We start from the raw sequence: 19633 nt of genomic DNA, 5'->3' as shown, positions 1-19633 counted from the left end.
GAGTGGGTTCAAGCGTTAATTTAAACTTCTTTTACAAAAAAAAAATTCGGGGGCACCCCGCCACTAAATGTGCGGACATAGAAAAATTTTCCTGGGTCCGCCAATGACCCCTATTGACAACTAATTTTTGTAAGCAACTCCCTTACACACGCGCGCAATGAATAAAATAAATTTTTTAAATAAAACAACATAATAATAATTTATATATTTTTATTTAACGAATTATAATCCTATACAGAAAATTAGAGGAATTTAATGTTCAAATAATATTTTATTTTATTTTATTTACTTTTATTTTTTCAATATATAAAATGTCTCATAAATATTTAATTAAAAAAATTTAAAAAATAAGAGACTTGATAAAGAAAAAAATTTATGTTATGAAAAAGTTAAACAAATTAAACTCAAATTTTATAGTTTTAAACAAGTTAAGTTGAAACTTTAAATTTTACTCATTTAAATGAATAATTTAAGTTTGAATATAAATTTTTCTCTTCACAAATTAATGTCAAAGCTTTAAATTGATTGATTTACACTTATAATTGATTATACTATATAGCACAAACATTCTTTAATTTCCCCAATTAACTTACCTTATAGCTTCTTATGTAAAAACCAATAATAATAAAGGAAAGCAAAAATCAGTCAACCCGTCAGGTTAACTCATAACCCAAATAAAATGAGGTGGGTTGGGTTGACAAAAATGAGTTGACAACCCGAGCCAATCTGACTTGAGCCATCTCGAAAAAAATCGAGTTAACTCGCAGATTAAACGGGTCAGCTCGCGGGTTATCCTTTTTTGATTATTTACATTTTTTGGTTTGTGTTTTGTAGACGATGATGATGATGAAATCGATGATGATGATGATAATAAAATTACCTTGCTAAAATAATGTTGTTACATAATACGAGACTTGTTGCTAAAAGTTTTAAACTCGTACTTCAGTAGCATTTCAGTGGCAAATCAAAAGTTTGTAAAAACTATAAAAGCAGACGAAAATAAGCCATTGAGGCAATTACACGGAACACCCCCACAAGAATATAACCGCAGCATGAGAAGAAGGAGAGGAGAGAATAGAAAGAAATATACAGTTCGTGGCAACGACAAGCATGAGGTGTTGGAAAGAAAGCAAAGAGTTGTCAAAATTCAAAATACATAAGCATAGAGAAAGATTCGTAAAGTTTCTGCGGTTTTAAGCCCCAAAAGACAAACAAAACACATGACATGACATAGGGCAAAGAAGCAGGGATCAAGTTGTTTCATGACATCAGTCAGGTTTCTTTGTAGATGTAAGATGGCTTTATCTGTCCAGCAGCAAAGGACCTAAACCTGTGTAGGAATCATGAACAAAGAGTGTTGTAAACTGATACATAAAAACTCTGCCCGACTTCAACTCTTCTCCCTGACCAACACTTTTTAACTGAATATAATATCCAAATATGTTGAATTGAAAAATATACCAATAAATATGTGAATTATTATGAACAAAGGTAGGACGTATATAACACAATAGAAACTAGATTTATCAAGGGAAAAGTGAAAGTCAGCCCCTACTCCCACTCCTTCCTCTCCTTGTTGTAAGATAACATGCAAGAACATCTGTGCTAATTTCCTATCTTAGTAATATACATGTTTGTAATAGGTCAGTCGTTCATTTAGACATTCACAGTCACCGCTTCCTTTTCCCACTCTTTAATGAAGGAAAGACAGCAATTGAGTATTATGACAATGACAGCAAATTTTACACCTGCATCAGTTCAGGTCAGGGAACTATGAGAACCAGCATGCTTATGATGACAATGACCGCAAATTTAACACCTGTATCAATTCAGGTCAGGGAACTATGAGAACCAGCATGCTTATTATATGATAAGTGCGAGGCTGCGAGCTCAAAAGTTTACCTTCAGTTGCAAGAAACATATGTACGCAATTAAGACTCGGATGCAAGAAGTCCTATCAGTTGGGTAAGATGGTTAACATTCTGTATCTTATCCAATTTTTCCTGTTTATTTTCCTTTTCTGACGGCAAACCCTGGTTTTCGGTCAAGCCACATCCTAGAGAGCTACATTTAATTTCTTCTGTGTCTCCCGTAAGTGGACTTGGCCTAAAATACAGTTCCCAGAATTCATCATTGATTCCTGGGAGTTTAGAAATTTCATCAGCATCAGGCGAAAAATGATAAGCTTCTACAGAGTATGTCTCATCCAGAACAGCTGATATCATATCTATCTCCTCCATGTTCCCAGTGTCAACCCCCGCAAAATTAAGATCAAGATCCACTGAACTACTTTCCGTTTCCATCCCTTGAACTTCACAAAAATCTAGAACATTGTCTTGACAATTATGCACGTTTAACACTGGAAATTCAGCAGTTTTGCCACAGTCAGTCAACACAGCAGGTGGAGACTGCACCTCAGATATGCTATTGGGCATACAATTGGAAAGGGTCACATTAGAAACCTGAGTAGTTGAACTACTGCTATCTAACGCAATGGGAGAAGGAATGTCGTCAATAAGGAATGCATCAGGGTTCTTAATTGATGATTCCGTTGTTGTAGAATTATTTATTTGCAATATCTGGTGAAGTAATGCCTTTGCAGCCTCATTTGTGGAAGTCTGGTACTTGACAACACGACCATCAAGAGAATTATGGAGATTCTTGGTAGCTAAACTATCTTCTTCCTGGCCATTGAACCTCCTCTTTTTATTGCCTCCAGGAATGTGTCTATTACTTTCATTTTGCTGCTCTACAAATTGAGCAAAGAAGCCTGGACTCTGCATGGCCTTTGCCAGGAATGACATCATATGCTGCTGACGCTGCTCCATTACCTGCACACGTTGCCCAACACTTTGCATTTGGTTATCAGTGCCTTGCTGTTGCTGACTTAACCTAACAAGTTCTTGCATAAGAACATTCTTATCCCTTTTCAGTCGTTCCACCTCTTCCTCAAGCCCAAACTTACCCACTTCAACGCATGCCCCAACAGTTGAGTTATGCGCTTGAGAGGATTGTTGACTACCATTTCCTTGAGTAGATTTCCGCCTACAGATACTCTTTAAGAGTTGTTTCTTATCCCTTAAAAATCCTTCATTTGCAAATTCCCATCGATCTGGGTCAACCTTTCTAAAACCCTGCTTGTCAATCAAAAGGAGATGAGTGAATAAAGACTAGAAAAACATTGTACAACTCATTCAGCATGATTAAAGCTAAATGTAATATTAATAATGCATGAAGGGAAGATGGCATGTTAAACAATTATCTCTTTTGACTGCATGAGATACAAGTAAAATTTCTTAGATAGCAGAACAGATTTTGTGATAGTTAACTAACTTCGTTGAAGAGTGCCCTCTAGGGGACCTAATTTACCAAAATCTGTGAGTCCCAATGAAGAGAACTTGCAAAAGTTTAGATTGGCGAGAAAAAATGCAAAGAAAGCAGTGCGGGAAGCTAGAGGCAAGGTTTTCGCCGATTTGTATAAAAATCTTGGGAGCAAGGATGGTGAAAAAGGTATATGTAAACTTGCAAAAATAAGGGATAAGAAAAGTAAAGACCTCACCCAAGTTAGATGCATCAAGGATGATAATAAAAAACTTTTGGTGAGAGATAAAGATGTAAATGAAAAATGGATGAACTACTTTAACAAGCTGTTTAATGGGGATGGCGTTAAAAGCGAGGTGGACTTGGAGGATGCTTATGATGATTTGAATAGAAGATTTGTGCACAAAATTAATACACATGAAGTTAAGGAGGCTTTAAAGAGGATGAAGACTAATAAAGCCTTGGGACCTGATGGTGTCCCAATTGAAGTGTGGAAAGGCTTGGGGGATGTGGCAATAAAATTGTTGACCAACCTTTTCAATAAGATTCTTCAGGCAAATAAGATGTCTGATGCATGGAGGAAAAGTATGATTGTGCCGAATTACAAAAACAAGGGAGATATATAGAATTGTTCTAACTATAGAGACATTAAGCTAATGAGCCATACTATGAAGTTGTGAGAGAGAGTTATTGAACATCGCTTAAGAAGAGACACCAAGGTTTCTGTAAATCAATTTGGATTTATGTCAGGAAGATGTACCATGGAAGCCATTTTCTTGATGCGACAATTAATGGAAAGATATCGAGAAAAGAAGAAGGACTTACATATGGTGTTCATTGATCTTGAGAAAGCATATGATAGGGTTCCAGAGAATGTTTTATGGTGGGTTCTTGAGAAGAAAAAAGTACCATCAAAGTATGTAAAAGCAATCAAGGATATGTATAATGGGGCTACTACTTGTGTGAAAGCTTGTAATGGAACATCAAGTTATTTTCCTATCGCGGTAGGTGTACACCAAGGTTCGGCCCTAAGTCCTTATCTCTTTGCCTTAGTTATGGATGAACTAACAAAAAATATTCAAGAGGAAGTGCCATGGTGTATGCTTTTTGCAGATGATATTATGCTTATTGATGAGAACAAAGACGGTATTAATAAGAAACTTGAATTGTGGAGAAGCACGTTGGAATCCAAAGGATTCACGTTAAGTCGGAGCAAGACTGAGTATTTGAAGTGTGAGTTTTCTCTGGCAAGAGATGAAGACCAAGATCCCGTGCACCTACTTGGTCAAGAGGTACCCAAGAAAGATGCTTTTAGGTACCTGGGATCCATTTTGCAAAAAGGTGGAGAGATTGATGAGGATGTAAATCATAGAATCAAAGCAGGGTGGATGAAATGGCGTAGTGCATCCGGGTTTTTGTGTGACCGCAAAATCCCCCTTAAGTTAAAAGGAAAATTCTATAGGACAGCAGTAAGACCTGCAATGCTATATGGAGCTGAATGTTGACCAACACATAAGCAACATGAGCATAAAATGGGAGTAGCAGAGATGAGGATGTTAAGGTGGATGTGTGGTTATACGATGATGGATAAGATGAAAAATGAAGATATTTGACGAAAGGTAGGAGTACTACCGGTGGCTGAAAAGATGAGAGAACATAGACTGAGGTGGTTTGGGCACATAATGAGAAGTCCCCTGGATGCTCCCGTAAGAACAAAAGTTTGTTACCAAGAGCTCAACACAAAGAAAGGTAGAGGTAGACCGAAACTTACTGGGGGAAGGTAGTAAAGCAAGACTTAATGGATTGAGATATAGATTGGCGGACGGTGTACCTTAGAACGAAATGGAGAAAATCTATATGCATGGTGGAGGGTTAGACCCGTTGTTATTCCTATGTTCCAGATGGTTCCTTTTTAGTCATTTTTCCTCTTTATCTCCCCCCTCTCTTCTTTTCTCCTTCTTTTATCACTTTTATATTTATATTTATATATAAAGGGGTTTACTAATCTCATGTTACATGAGATAGTACTCTCATGTGGATGATACAAATATGTGGGATCGACAATTTAAAAAGAAAAGAAAAAATTGGCACAAAATTCTATAGGTGTATAACATGAGATAGGTATCTTATGTAACATGAAACTATTATTTTCCAATTATATATTATTACTATTTTATTTATTTATTTTTATTTTTATTTTTTATCTTTTTTATCTTTTTTCAACTATTTCGTATCTTTTATTTGGGTTCATCTACCACCGAACTCAATTAATTTCGAATAAATGTGTTGTTGATGTTGATAATACTGAAGGTAATTGTCTTTAATATTGTGTTTCTAATTACATCCTTTGCTCCCTTTTCAACCACCTACCCTAAAGTTTCATCATCTACAATCACTGTCGATGAAGGACAAATTCTAGACGCTGGTAGCACCAGCTAGAGTATCCTTAATTTTGGCAGTCTATCCATCTGACTAATGTATCATTGTTCAAGTGTATTAATAGCAGAACTTACAGGCAATATGAACTCCAAATGAAGAAATATGCAGCAAAGCAAGAGGACCTTAAACTATCAATTACGCACAATTATTGACTATCATGAAATTTCAATTTAAGTAGCAAAATTTGCTACCAAAAGCCAAGTAAATGCAGTTTCAATCATGTTGTGAAAAGAAAAGCTGAAAATTGCATTAACTAATGTTGGATATATTAATAATATAGTTCAATAGTATGTTCACATATAAGCCCAATAAGTTTCAACATGGTTATTTGAGCTTATATGGGCTCGAGCCCAATAGCTTGCATTATCTCTAGGATTTCCTAGGGTGGAGATAACACATTGTTGAGCGTTCCAAATTTGATGTCTCTTGGGGTAATACTGAAAGCATCTAAAAACCCTTCTCTCTCAAACACGTAACCTCCAACAACTAATCCATCAAACCAAACATGTAGTTTTCTCAGAATTAATCTTGAATTTACTGGAATTAACTCCTAAACAACTAAAGTCAGATGCAGGAAGAGACAAAAAAAAAAAGATAGACCAACAACATCTTTAATCAAAGGTCAAACTTAGTTTCCTCATACACAAATTGACATCTTTTAATTTATAACAAGAGACAGTAAGAGTAAGAGAGAGAAAGGCATATTCATTCAGTGAAAATTTGAGTTCACTTTGCTAAGTTACTATGCAAACCAAGATGTAACCAAAAAAAAAAAAATTTCCAAGCTAATCCAAATTTACTAAAGTCGAGCGAGCATAACCAATGAAGGTGTAAACTGACCTGCAAATTCGAGATTCATATCAATCAATTCATCCACCCCATAACAACATGAAAATACGATTCCCACGTTATTGGGAATAAAAACAAGTCTTGAAGAATTGTGAATAATCAATTCAATGGAGAAATATAATGATTATAAAAATAAAGAGATGCCCACGTAAGTATTTAACTGCCTGACGAAGCTGGAGAAGTTGTTGTGCTTGAAATGCTTAGGCAAGATGTCTCTGGCGAATTCTGGAACGTTCCAAACAACAAAGGTGTTGTTGTTATCACCCCACGACACCACCGAGTTGGTCGACGGTTCATCCACCATGTCGTAGGTCTTGCTCAGGAACGGTGTTACATTGACACAATTCCACGATCCCCCTTCCATTATCGGAAACCAGATCAAATCAACAAAACCACCACCTTCTTCTTCTGCTATGCTCTCTGTATACACAGCTATAGGTATCGCTTCTTCTTTTTCCCCCGAGAGCAACGGTGAAAAGGAAAGTATCACACGCTGAAGCTGAAACAGTGAAACGTATTTATCATGTTAGTATTTATTAGTATTCAAAAAAAATAAAAATGTATTTATTAGTTTTCAGAAAGGGAAATCATTTTCTTATGCTACCTCATAGAATTATGTCAGGTAGCAGAGACAATATTATAGATGGGACCCACAAAATAAGAGGAAAGAGAAAAAATAGAGATGGGACCCACTTCGATTTTGTGTGTGTAGGAATTTAACTTCTCTCATATGAAATGAGAGAAATATAACCTTTTCAAAAATTAGTATTCATTAGTATTAAAAAAAAAAGTATTTATTTATTATTATTTTAATCTTTCATGTATGTAAGTAATTATTATTTTTAATTGAGATAGAAAGAGCTTGTTTCAATAAATACTAGACTCGTGGTAAAATTATGAAATTAATATTTATCATGTTATATGATATATTTTTATTTTTTATATATACATAAAAATATGCACAATTCATATAAATAAATAAAAGAAAAAATATCGACCATATATATTTTTATATATATGTAAGAAATAAAATTATTTTCTAAAATATTTTTTTATTAAATGTTTGATTTTTGATAAAATATATTTCTTGTATTAGTGATGTTTTATGAAAATGATAAGCAAAGAATCCGCGGATTTATAGAAAATTTAAAAGTATTTAGAATTAAAAAAAAAATAAAAATGGATGAGTGGTTTGAGGAGCGATGGATTTTATAATTTATGAGTTAGTTGTTGGTTATTAATCTAAGAGATTATCGTTTCTTCGTAAATATGAGATAAAGTTATCTCCGTTAACTTAATAAAAAAATTATCTCCATTATTAAAGTGTATGTCATGAATTTCATTTATTTTTTGTTATATGACTTTTATCAAAAACACATTTCATTAATATTTTTAACCCCAAAATAATATAATTTTGGGAGTGATGAGGGTAACTTTATTTTTATCTTATATTGATGGAGGAATAATAAACTCCTAATTTATTACTAAAAATTACAAATAATTAATATATTTTCACCTAACATTAGTGATGCTAAATTTTAAAATGACTATTGTGAATATCCTCTCCAATAGCAAACAACAAAACACAAAATAAACATGACACTCACTGACACATGTAGAAACGTTGTGGAATAAGGATAACACAATTTTCCTTCATAAAAAAAAAGAAAAAGGATAACGCAATTTTATGGTCATGCCTTGCAAACATTTCACAATAGCAGAATTTTGTGTGAGTATTGCATGACGGTAATGCTTGGTAAAGGAGAAAAAAAAATTTATTTGTAAAAATCTTGATTTTCATAAATATAATGAAAATATTTAGTTTACGATAATATTCGAAAATTAAAAATTTAAAAAAATTTAATTTCTCAAAAATTCTACAAAATATCTTGTACCAAACACCCCGGTACTATAAGGCTCAATTTACCGGAGAACTGGATTAAACCGAAGAAAAAATTGATCCATATTCCTCTATGAATTGACTACCCTCGTATAGAGTCGGTTGTATTAGGTTGACATATCAAAATATATAACCCAACTTTTATATATATATATATATATATATATATATATATATATATATATATATATGTATGGGAAAAATATTTCTCAAGTTGTTTAAGATAAATTTATCTCCGGTCACTCTAAAACTACGTCATTTTGATTATTTATTTCCTTATATTTATTGATTCACCTTTGAATGGTTATGATTATTCTTTTCTCTCTCTTCATTTATCACCATTGATCCATCTTTGTACGATTATGATTTAGTAACCGATGATAAATTTATCTCCGGCGGCTTGACAAATGATAAGCCCTATATATATATATATATAGGAGAAATATTCTTACTATTACAATTTTCCACTACCAACTTACTACACATCTAATCACCATTGGATCAATATTTTCTATTTCTTCATAAACTTTTTAGCATTCTCTCTCTTTGACGAATGATGATTAGATTGGTAATAGAAAATTTTGGTAGGCAGAATATCCTCCCTCATATATATATATATGAGAAAAATATTTTTCAAGCTGTTTGAGACAAATTTATCTCCGGCCACCCAAAAACTACATCGTTTTGATTATTTATTTCCTTATATGTATTGATTCCCCTTTTCTCTCTCTTCCTTTATCACCATTGATCCATCTTTGTACGGTTATGATTTAGTAGCCGGAGATAACTTTATCTCCGGCAGCTTGAGAAATGATAAGCCTTATATATATATATATATATATATATATATATATATATATATATATATATATATAGAAATATTTTTCTCATGTTGCACGAGACAAATTGTCTCATGTAACACACAAAAAAGTGAGAAGAAGAGAGAAAAAGGAAAAAAGTGGATCATACTCACTTTTTTATGTGTTGCATAAGACAATTTATCTCATACAACATGAAAAAAACATATCATATATATATATACATTGAAATTAATATTTGTTCTTATATAAATTTGTGTCATTTATTCAAAATTATTGTGTTTTATGACGAGAGAAACAAAAATTATAACGAGAGAAAGTGAAAGACTTTTTTTTAAAAATTAAGATATTAATATTTATCATATTATAGAAAATAATTTTATTTTTTATATGCAGCAAAATATATGTGAAACCTACGTTATTTTTTTTTTCTCGCGATACCAGATGGGTTATACACTTTTATCAGTAATAATTTCTTAATTTAAAAGAAGTAATAACTTTGTGAGAAACCATAATTCCTTAATTTAAAAAGTAATAATTTCCCCATAATATATTACGTAAATAGTTAGAAAATATGATATTTGTTATCCAAATTTTAATGTAAAAATTATGAATGGCTCAGGTGTTGTCTAACATAATCTGAAATTGAAACTGCCATACTGAACTGAAATGCGAAGCTCTTAATCACTGTTGAACGAGGGCGAAGAACATAAAAAAAGAAGGCCATGGTTGTGCTTGTTCCTCTTCCCGCATGTCCTGATTCCCTTTCTTTCCACCATTCGGTTCATAGTCATACAACCCTTTTCCCCTTCTCAATCTCAAGGCCGAGGAGCTCCAGTTTCTATTCACAATCTCGGCTAGGTATAGCTAAGGCCACCCTTTTAACTAACTCCGAATGGTTCCAAGTGGGACGATCCATTGGGAGCTATGGCTTCATGAACGTTACCAGGTTTCATCTCTTCATCCCTTTTTTTTTTTTTTTTTTTTTTTTTCTATTTCGGTCTTCAAATAAATGCCTCACTGCAACAAGAATCTTTCCCATTCATGACATTTGCACTTTTTAAAACGTTGGTCTGAACATACAATTTGAGAAGATCGAGATTTCCATTGGGTATATAAAAAAATCTTATTTTTTTGTTTTGTTTTTGGATATCTATTTTATAGTGATTTTTTTTTTTTTTTTTTTTTTTTGGTGATAAGTCATTTTATTTGCCCTTCATTTGGCCAGCTACTCAGCCTTTCCCTCAGGGACAGGCAATGAATATTCATATGCAGATTTGGGAGAACTGAAAACTCAAGATGTTGGAGAAGGCAGTGTAAAGATCAGGTAAATGTCATGGTTTCCAATTAGAGGTGAATAGGAGCTACATTAAGATAGAAAGGCCAAATTAAAAATTCTGCCTTTGTGGGTACTGATAATACTTATGGCAGCTTCGTTGCAGGCTTTATGAAGGGAGAGTTTCCCAGGGTCTACTTAGAGGAACTCCAGTTGTTTTTAAGGTCATATCATAATCAATGTTTTTAGCTGTTCATGTTTATTCTTTACAGAAATTGTTGTATTGAGCATATAGACTCTTTAACAATGAAGGTTTATCCTGGAAAACGAGCTGGCGGAGATGAGGCTGATGTGATGGCTGCAAATGAGTTGAATTCACACTTGGTTCTTCAAGTGAGATAATTGGATATGTGTATCACCTTCTAGATAATTTAATCAGTTGATATCAATTCATAATAATCTTTTTAATCCTTCTTGCTGGTTTGCATTTTTGCTTACAGGGCAATTCTAAAGGTATCAGCCAGCATATTATGTTCCTTGTAGGTGGATTTGAAACAAGTACCGGAGAGCAGGTATGTCCTATGAAATTAACATCAATTCTTTCACTTCACATACTTTGGCTCCAATTCTGTTAATTGTGTTAGACAAACCTATTTTATCCAGTGGCTTGCTTTTCGTGATGATGGGAAATATAGCGCAGCAGACTATGCCAAAATTGCAAGTGAGAAGGTATCAAAAGACCAACTATCTTCCTGGAATCGCTTTGAACGAGGACAAAAAATCAAAAGAAGACAATATTTTATTATAAAGCTGCTTCAAGGTGCTATGAGTGGTCTAGCTTACATGCATGACCACGGCAGATTGCACCAGAGTCTAGGACCATTTTCTGTGGTTCTCAAGTATGCAGTTAGCAAGAATTTAATTTTTTCAAGAGTTTCCATTTGTCTTATATTTTGTTCTCACTCTACCATTAATGTGTTTTAATATGATGGCAGCACAATTTCAGAAAGAGAAGCTCGTTATTTGATTCCTAGACTTCGGGATCTAGCCTTTTCTGTTGATGTAAGGTAAGGTAATGATTTTCCAAGCCCTTTTTTGTGTGTGTGAACTTTGAATTTCTGTTTGTATGTGATGGCACCTGTGTTATCACGGTGGTATTTCAACCCACAATCCACGGAACAATTCCAATCTGATTCATACATTCAGAACAGTTTAATTACGCACATAACAACTATATTGTATTTCATCTTCAAATATTCATTCATCAATTACAAACTCAACTTGACAACTTTACTGCTACTAAATAAACGGACAAACTTCTCTACTAATATTCTTGACTCCAACTTATCACACAGTGACAAGGCAATACAGATTCCATTAACAATAACGAAGAAATTATAACTCGACTCTACTATCAAAGGTACCGATTTATTATATGGCAATAGAGGGACACCAGAGAACACCTCCTCCAATGCACCTACGGATATCAAGACCTCCACCCTCAGCTCCCTCTACAAACGTTTGCAGAGCTCACTGTTCTATACCCCTTTTGTTTGGTCATTCCCCCTTTTCTTCAGCTGCTCTCACCTCCTTATAACCTCCCCATACAACGTTTCTCTGCTCCACCATCTCATCTTCTCCATTCAGCAGCTGCCAGCTGTCCCTTTCTTCTCTCTCTTTAACTAACTTAATTTTCTTATTTTCTCCCGCAATTATCCTTGTCACCCTTTTTTCACTACTTCCTTGTGGTCTGGATCAACTCTCTCCACATCATTTCGTTGGGCTGGATCAACTATCTCAACATTATTTTGTTGGGCTGGCCCTTTTCTGCACCTCTGTCTTTTGTAAACTCTTGGCAAAGGCTCGAGAGATCCATCAGTATGTAATGTATTGCTCTGTTAATTGAAAACCATTGGTGTAATCTACTTGTATTTTTTTTTCTTTTTTACGGTTATATTTTTTTTATACTGTATCTTTAGATTTCCTAGTTTTGCAAGGTAGGAGGTCACTCTGATGCCCGTGCTTGAAATTGCTGCTATGTTTGCTGTACGTTAACATTCTGCATACGATCTGAAGTAGATGATAACATAAATAGCGCTACATATAATTAATTCATTCCAGGCACTTAGAAGAAGATGATTCAGAATTACTTCCAGAAGGGCTTAGAAGACGAGCTTCAGGTGCTGGTGCATTCACACGAATGGAGAAAAGAGCTTTTGGAATAGCTGATGATATGTAAGTTGTCAGAGCTTGGGTTAATGCAGAAGTTTGTTTCAGCATCTTTTTCAGGTTGCCTATTTATTTTGAGTTCCGATACAGATACGAAGCAGGTCTTCTTTTTGCATACTTGGCTTTTGTTCCATTTTGTGAAGCTGGTGTAATGGATAGCCTTTCCTTGCAAGTAAGCTGTGCTGCCAATATGACTTCGTCTTTGGTGGCAGATAATTCTTTTCCGTGAAAGTTTTCTTTGTCATAAGATAGTATCTTCACTGAAGTATTTATTCACAATGAAATTCAGAGGCTTTTGGAGAACACTTTCCAACTTGATCTTGAAGCAACACGAGAGTAAGATATCTTCTAGTTTATGTTTCTGGTTTAACTAATACAGACATTAGACATCTGTTCTTTTGTAATATAATTTTCCCTTCGATTGAGGTATTTATTATGGGTATGAGTTGTTCATAGAACAAACAGCTGAAATAAAAAGACTTGGGGGGTGTTTGTGAATTTTGAAAACTAGTTTAAAATAGTGTAGGATGGAAGCCGTCGTGCAAGTCCATATGTAAACAAGCCAGTTCAAAATTGGACTTGGTTTGGTTCAAAACTAATTCTAATATGGAATTCATTTATATAAATGTGAGGATTCTGTTTATCTAAATTCAAAAAACTTGGCATGCTTATTGGCATGTGAGGATTCTGCTTATATGTCATCTAATAACAATGCTTTAATCAAGCAAACAGAGAGAAAAAAGGAGAATGAAAAAGAAGACACAGAGTATGGAAAAAATTGGATTAGAACAAAACCAACTTTAAGATGATTTCTTTTAGAATTAGTTTTATCTCAAATAAGAACCAGTTTTGAAAAATTTAGGTAGTTATCCAAACACCTCACATTTTAAAACTAACCCAACTGCACTTAGATATCTAGCTTTTAGAAGTTCCAAACACCCCCTTAAAATGAAAGTGCAGAGATATCTAGAGGAAGGACAATAGAATTTCTTGAAGACTAAGCACATTTTGATACATCACTTTCCTCTCATTCAACCCATTTCTTGTACATGGTACGCTTAAGATACTTCGCATTCTATTAAATAGTTCATCCTTCCCCAATCAATTTACATAATTTGATGGTTTAATTAATGGAATGGATCCAAAAGTTCCTGATGTCTTGTAGCTACTGCTCCGAAGTTAAAGGGTAGTATGTATTTTTGCCGGACTAAATTTGCATTTTATCCAGCATGGCTGAACTCTGAAGAAACCAGTGCCTAGTGAAACTGTATATTTATGTTTTATTATTTCATTGCTTTGTTTTATTCTTCCTTTGGCAGGTATTGTATGGCAGATGACAGATTAGTAAATGCTGTCGAGTTCCTGGATCTTGGGAATGGTGCTGGTTGGGAGTTACTTCAGGTATTTATATATGTCTTCTATATGGGCAACTATTACTGAATGGCTTTGAGGGAGTCTGTGTTACAATACTTAACTGATTTACAAAAATGTCTAATCCTAAGAAAAGTTTATTTGTTGTTGTTGTTATTATCATCATTGTTTTTCAAAATTCGCTAGTTTTATTTTCGTTCTTTTAGGTAATAACTTCAAATAGTTTCTGTTTGCAAAAATTGTTTAATTATGGATTACTGAAAATGCTACTCCTTCCAACGTAAACAATTTCTTTAATGTATTATCGTAGAAATGTTATGCAATTAAACCATGAAGATGTAGTAATGTCTTTTCTTCTAGCATTTTTTTGGTTCACCAAAAGCTTGTTCTATTACTTCTTCATGTGTGAACTATTCCAATTCAGGAGCTATACCAAAAGTTTATGCTGTTGTACTCATGATTTGTAGGCAATGCTTAATGCTGACTTTCGAAAGAGACCGACTGCGGAGGCTGTTCTCAATCATCGGTTTATGAATGGAACAGTCCTTTGAGTTTCAAGATCAAAGAATATGGTTGTTTTTGTCTTTATGAAAAATCTAGCACATGGTTTCCCATGCCATTTATGTTTATCTGTAAATATTCCATACGTTTTTAGAAGAAATATCTTGAATTTGCATTGCTTTCTTACAAGTTGCAATGCTCATGTGAATATTGTATCTTCTAATTTTTGCACCGTTCATATGTAAGTGACAAAACAACGAAGATCCTGTGATTGCGTCTTATTCAAGTAGACTCGTTTAAAATTCGTATTTTGCCATTTACAGCTATACAAGAACAGAAAATTGGGGTAGGGGAGAATCATCCCCTGTGGGGTTTGATGCACAAGATTGTTTTGCTGAGAGACCAAGAATGGCAGGTAACCTTTGTCTACACATTTAGGGAAGGGAATGGAGTAACGGATTGGCTTGCAAATTATGCTACCTCTTTAGGAAAGGAGACTGTTTATTTTGATGTTCCTCCATACGCTTGTCTTGGAGCTGTTAATAGGGATTATAGAGGGATAGCCTGGCCCCGTTTGATTAGGGACCTGTAATCTATTTTTGCTTTCATTGGTATACAAAAAAAAAAAAAGAACAGAAAATCAAGATATGAAATCTAAAATTAAATTTATTATAAGAAAGGTCTTTCTCAGTGTTATACATATATATAATAAACATTTTTTAAATTCAAGCTGCTTTCATGTCTCTACATACAAGTAATGCACACCTCTTATGAATTTGCCTATGCCAATTCCTAACGACAATTCACAACACTCATCTCTAATGAATTATCTTCAAATAAAATTGCCATGATTACGTTAATCATAAAATTTGCCAATTCCTAGTGACATCTTCATTGTCTCCGAGCTTTGCCTTAAGTTTGGACCGTAACACTGAAAATGTTATAGTTTAATTTTCTTTTCGGGTTAATTGTTTGAGAAACAATTAACTCTCCGGCAGATACATCACATGACGGGATTCACCAAAACTTACAAAAAAAAAAAGTTATTTGTTTGTTTGTTTGTGCAGGTTAACAAGAGAAACTATTAACCATTTTCTTTATCTATGAATCAAAACCAAATTATTGTTTAAAATGCTTTGTAACTTCGAAAATAATGATCGCGCACTTTGAATAATACAAATATAACATATTACGTATTATAATTTTAGGTATAAAACTTAGGTACGGAATGATAATATTCCAGGTATAACTTGCTCAGAAATAGAATTTGTATCATTCGATTCCATTTAGCAAGGTAGGGGAAATAATGTTAGATCATGAGATAGAAGAATGGAATCATTATTTGTGTGTATAAAATATTAAAAAATAAAAACAAAGGAATATATATAATAAAACAAACGAAGGGGGGGGGTTAGGTTGGGTTGTTAGAGAGATTCGTTTCGTTGTTCGGAGGGAAGGGTGAAACGCGTTCCCTTTGCGAGCAGAGCATAATTATGTTTGAAGTTATAAGTTTTGACAAACAATGATTGCGGTATGTTATCTGCCAATTCCATCCTATGTTACCCCAAATTATGTTAGCAATCTGCACTGTAAATTGCGGCGTGTTTCTATTTGGTTGGTTCCTTCAACTTTTTCTAATTCTGTTATTTACCACTCAAATGTTTTGGGCTTTACATAATGTAATATAGTTGCTTGTCATTTCTGTGTGGGTTTTGAAGCTCCCTTCTTTACTGCCTCCTCTGCTTGGATCTCTATATATACGTCACTCTCCTTTCATTTACATGATTCATGTAAATGTCTTTCATTAGGAGATGGAAGAGAGAGAGAGAGAGAGAGAGAGTTGGAAAAGAATTTCGAATGTTCTCAAGAGCTGTAATCCTCTAACTCAGTGGAAGGAATCAAATTGAGTTGATTCCATACCAATTCAGATAGGAGAGTTTGGACTCTGGATTCTTCTTGAATGTTTTCTTGTTAGTCTTCTTCACATGTGTGCTGTTTGCTGCTTTAATTCATAAACAACTGGACACTTTTTGGCAAAAAAATTGTGGATAGAAATGCTCTCATTCTCAAGGTGTCTTATTCCTCAACTTATTTTGGTATAGGATTGTGTATATGACCTCTTTGTAGTGTTCTTCTCTGATTTGTATAGAGATTGGACAGCTTTGCTGTATTTGTTGCCTTATCGTACTTTTCTTTGTCCTGCCTAGCCAGATTCCTTATCCTCCTTTATTTTGTACTTTCCATCTTCTCCTTTTAATAATATCTTTTTCTATCAAAAAAAATTACAGAAAAAGGAAAATTACATGGAAGATTTGAGCCAAATTTTGCAAATATTTGTTTTAGTCTTCACTACTGTATTTGTGCTATTTATAATATATATGGAGAATTTCTGAAACTGTTGTTTAGATTGCAGTAATAACAAGTACTCGATGGCCTTTGTCATTGTTGCTGTGTAAATGGAAGCAGTTGTTGTTGCAAGAGTTTTCCAAGTATATCAGATATTTGTTGGGGATTAAGTGAAATAGACTCAATGGTAAACCCAAAAGTGTCTATTAAACCAAAAATATGCTACAGGCCTTTACGACCTTCTGACCTTGACATTTTAGAGTATATCCATGGCAGACTATTTCCCATCAGGTGAGATCATGGTGCTGATTCGTTGACTTCAAATATAAGCCATTGGAATTGTGTTTACTTAAAAATATTTACAATTCTCAGGTATGAATCTGCTTTTTTCCAAGATGTGGTAAATGGACGCGACATTGTGTCCTGGGGAGCTGTTGACAGTAGTCGGCCAAATGGCCAAAGTGACGAACTCATTGGATTTGTAACAACACGGATTATTCTTGCAAAAGAAAGCGAGGTTGACCCCCTTCATGTTCAATTGTATGCCTGTTGTCTTGATTACTTATGCATTCCATGAAAAAGTTATATGTGCATCATTGCTAGTACTACTTGTGCGGAAAAGAGAACATGTGTTCTGTTTGTACTACTATATGGGAAGGCATCTTTCATGTGGAAAGTGTGGCTATTTAATGCTTTCTTGGTTTAGTTATAGTTACTGGGCTATAAGGGGAGTTATGTAGCAAGTTCTTCGTGGAAAAATTATTGGAAATGTGTTCAATCAATCTTCTTAACCCAGAGATAATATGTCTATGTACAAGCCATGGCCACACGCCAAGACAAACTTGATGGAAAAATATATTCCTTAATGTCCACAGTCTGCTTACATGGCATAATTATTTTATTAGTTTTGTGGTGCTAACCTTTAGATAGTGACTTATTAAAATTTATTTTGCAAGAAATATGTTCAAACAGTCCCATAGGGTAGGCCCTCCTTAAAGTATAAATGTATGAAAGCTTAATGTTTTGTCGATAATTATGAATTTTTTTCTGTGATTATTACTCTTGTAGATTCTGGATGTGCTTGGATGTGACTCAGCCAAATCTGATCAAACTTTAGTCTACGTTCTAACGCTGGGGGTAGTGGAAGCATATAGAGATCATGGAATAGGTAGGAGTTTATTTCGCACACTTCAATTTTCTTGAAGTCCTCCATAGTATAATTGACACCAGTCTAATTTATACCTCATCTGCAGCAACTTCTCTGATTGGAGAGGTCATAAAATATGCTTCGAGTATTCCAACCTGCCGAGCTGTTTACTTGCATGTTATTTCTCACAATGAACCAGCAATCAATTTATACAAGAAAATGTCTTTCAAGTGTGTAAGAAAACTGCAGGGATTTTATTTAATCAATGGCCAACATTATGATTCATTCTTATTCTTGTACTATGTAAATGGGGGACGGTCTCCTTGCTCACCATTGTAAGTACAAAGTACCTTTGAACTTCTATGCCTCAATTTTTTCAGATTGGCTTTGAAATGTTATATTTTAAATGAATCTTTGCTTTTGTCAAAATGATTATTGACTGATTTTAAAAGAATATAATGACGCTTTCTAACTTAGTTTTGGTTTCCGTGCCACATGCATAGATTTTTGTAGTTCCTTTTGTCTAAAAAATAAATCCTTTCCAGAGTTATAATTTCCATTTCACATTTCAGAGAGATTTTCATTGCACTAGTAAGCTACATTAGGAGTGGCTACAAGTCATTGGCTGCAAGGCTATGTAAGAATGAAGGCTGGAAGATCTCAAGGCGGGCAAAGTGTAAAGAAAGCCATTCTCTTGTGACAGCAACACACAACAAAAGAAATGTGACAGTCGAGTGTACTGGTTACGAGTGTGTTTAATTTAATTAATTAATTTAGTTTTAGTTTTCTGTTTTTTTTTTATCATTGAACCTCACTCTTGATTCCCTCTAGAAAGGTCATATTGAAGCCAAAAGTTATATTTATTTATTGTAATTATCATGTCATAATGAACTTCCACGATCCAGTCAATTCACATAGTTAGAAGGTGATATTGATAATCTTCTAAGTTTTATGTGTGTTTAACTTCATTGAGAATAGTAATTGTGATGGTGGAACAGAGAAGAGAACGCAACTGGTTCCGTCTCTTCTAATTAAGAGCACTATGCTGATTCAAAACTTCAGAAATCATAATGTTTGAAATATATGATTCACAAGCCGTGATATCATCTAAGAGTGTTGCATATTCTTGACCCGATGAATGGAAGCAAGAATCAAAACTTGAAGAAAGAAAGAACCATTGCCTTATTCGGTAACTGATAATATGATATATATAAAAATTATAATTTAATCGCAAATAAAAAAGATACTTCATTCAAAGTTAAATGTGAATTAACATAATTAAGTTATTACAAATAATAGGTATGGACGGGTCAATTAATAACCACAAATACAATTTTACTATTATGTATTTAAAGCATTTTAATTATAATTTTTTTTTTCTGAATTTAAAATAACATAATTTAAACATATATATTAAATATTTTTAATAAAATAAA

General features: G+C 33.8%; 3 protein-coding genes across 4 annotated transcripts; 2 read left to right on the top strand and 1 right to left on the bottom strand.

The window, feature by feature from the left end:
- Positions 1–1025: 1025 nt before the first annotated feature.
- LOC133299168 (heat stress transcription factor A-1b-like) lies at positions 1026–7010 on the bottom strand. 2 transcript variants are annotated; one of them, XM_061498609.1, is made up of 3 exons: positions 6758–7010; positions 1903–3134; positions 1026–1819 (listed from the first exon to the last, which is right to left on the bottom strand). In XM_061498609.1, exons 1-2 carry the CDS (start codon positions 6971–6973, stop codon positions 1932–1934), a joined length of 1419 nt encoding a protein of 472 aa, XP_061354593.1. In that variant the 5' UTR covers positions 6974–7010; the 3' UTR covers positions 1026–1819; positions 1903–1931. The 2 variants fall into 2 exon arrangements, with proteins under 2 accessions (XP_061354593.1, XP_061354594.1); XM_061498610.1 differs by having other exon boundaries at positions 1026–1748.
- Positions 7011–9966: 2956 nt separating this feature from the next.
- Positions 9967–15282, top strand: LOC133299169 (uncharacterized). Its single transcript, XM_061498611.1, has 12 exons — positions 9967–10276; positions 10556–10654; positions 10770–10827; positions 10916–10996; positions 11104–11175; positions 11267–11502; positions 11599–11670; positions 12725–12838; positions 12923–13004; positions 13122–13168; positions 14152–14233; positions 14671–15282. Exons 1-12 carry the CDS (start codon positions 10053–10055, stop codon positions 14752–14754), a joined length of 1251 nt encoding a protein of 416 aa, XP_061354595.1. The 5' UTR covers positions 9967–10052; the 3' UTR covers positions 14755–15282.
- Positions 15283–17210: 1928 nt separating this feature from the next.
- Positions 17211–19160, top strand: LOC133299170 (histone acetyltransferase MCC1-like). The gene is made up of 5 exons (XM_061498612.1): positions 17211–17341; positions 17423–17567; positions 18119–18218; positions 18304–18532; positions 18770–19160. Exons 1-5 carry the CDS (start codon positions 17235–17237, stop codon positions 18954–18956), a joined length of 768 nt encoding a protein of 255 aa, XP_061354596.1. The 5' UTR covers positions 17211–17234; the 3' UTR covers positions 18957–19160.
- The last annotated feature ends 473 nt before the right edge of the window (positions 19161–19633 follow it).

Source organism: Gastrolobium bilobum, unplaced genomic scaffold, assembly GCF_033153095.1.
Source record: "Gastrolobium bilobum isolate Gb01-03AN ecotype WA unplaced genomic scaffold, APGP_CSIRO_Gbil_v1 utg500, whole genome shotgun sequence".
Lineage (NCBI taxonomy): Eukaryota > Viridiplantae > Streptophyta > Magnoliopsida > Fabales > Fabaceae > Gastrolobium > Gastrolobium bilobum.
Note: the sequence above shows the minus strand (reverse complement) of the source record. Positions and strands in the feature narration are given on the sequence as shown.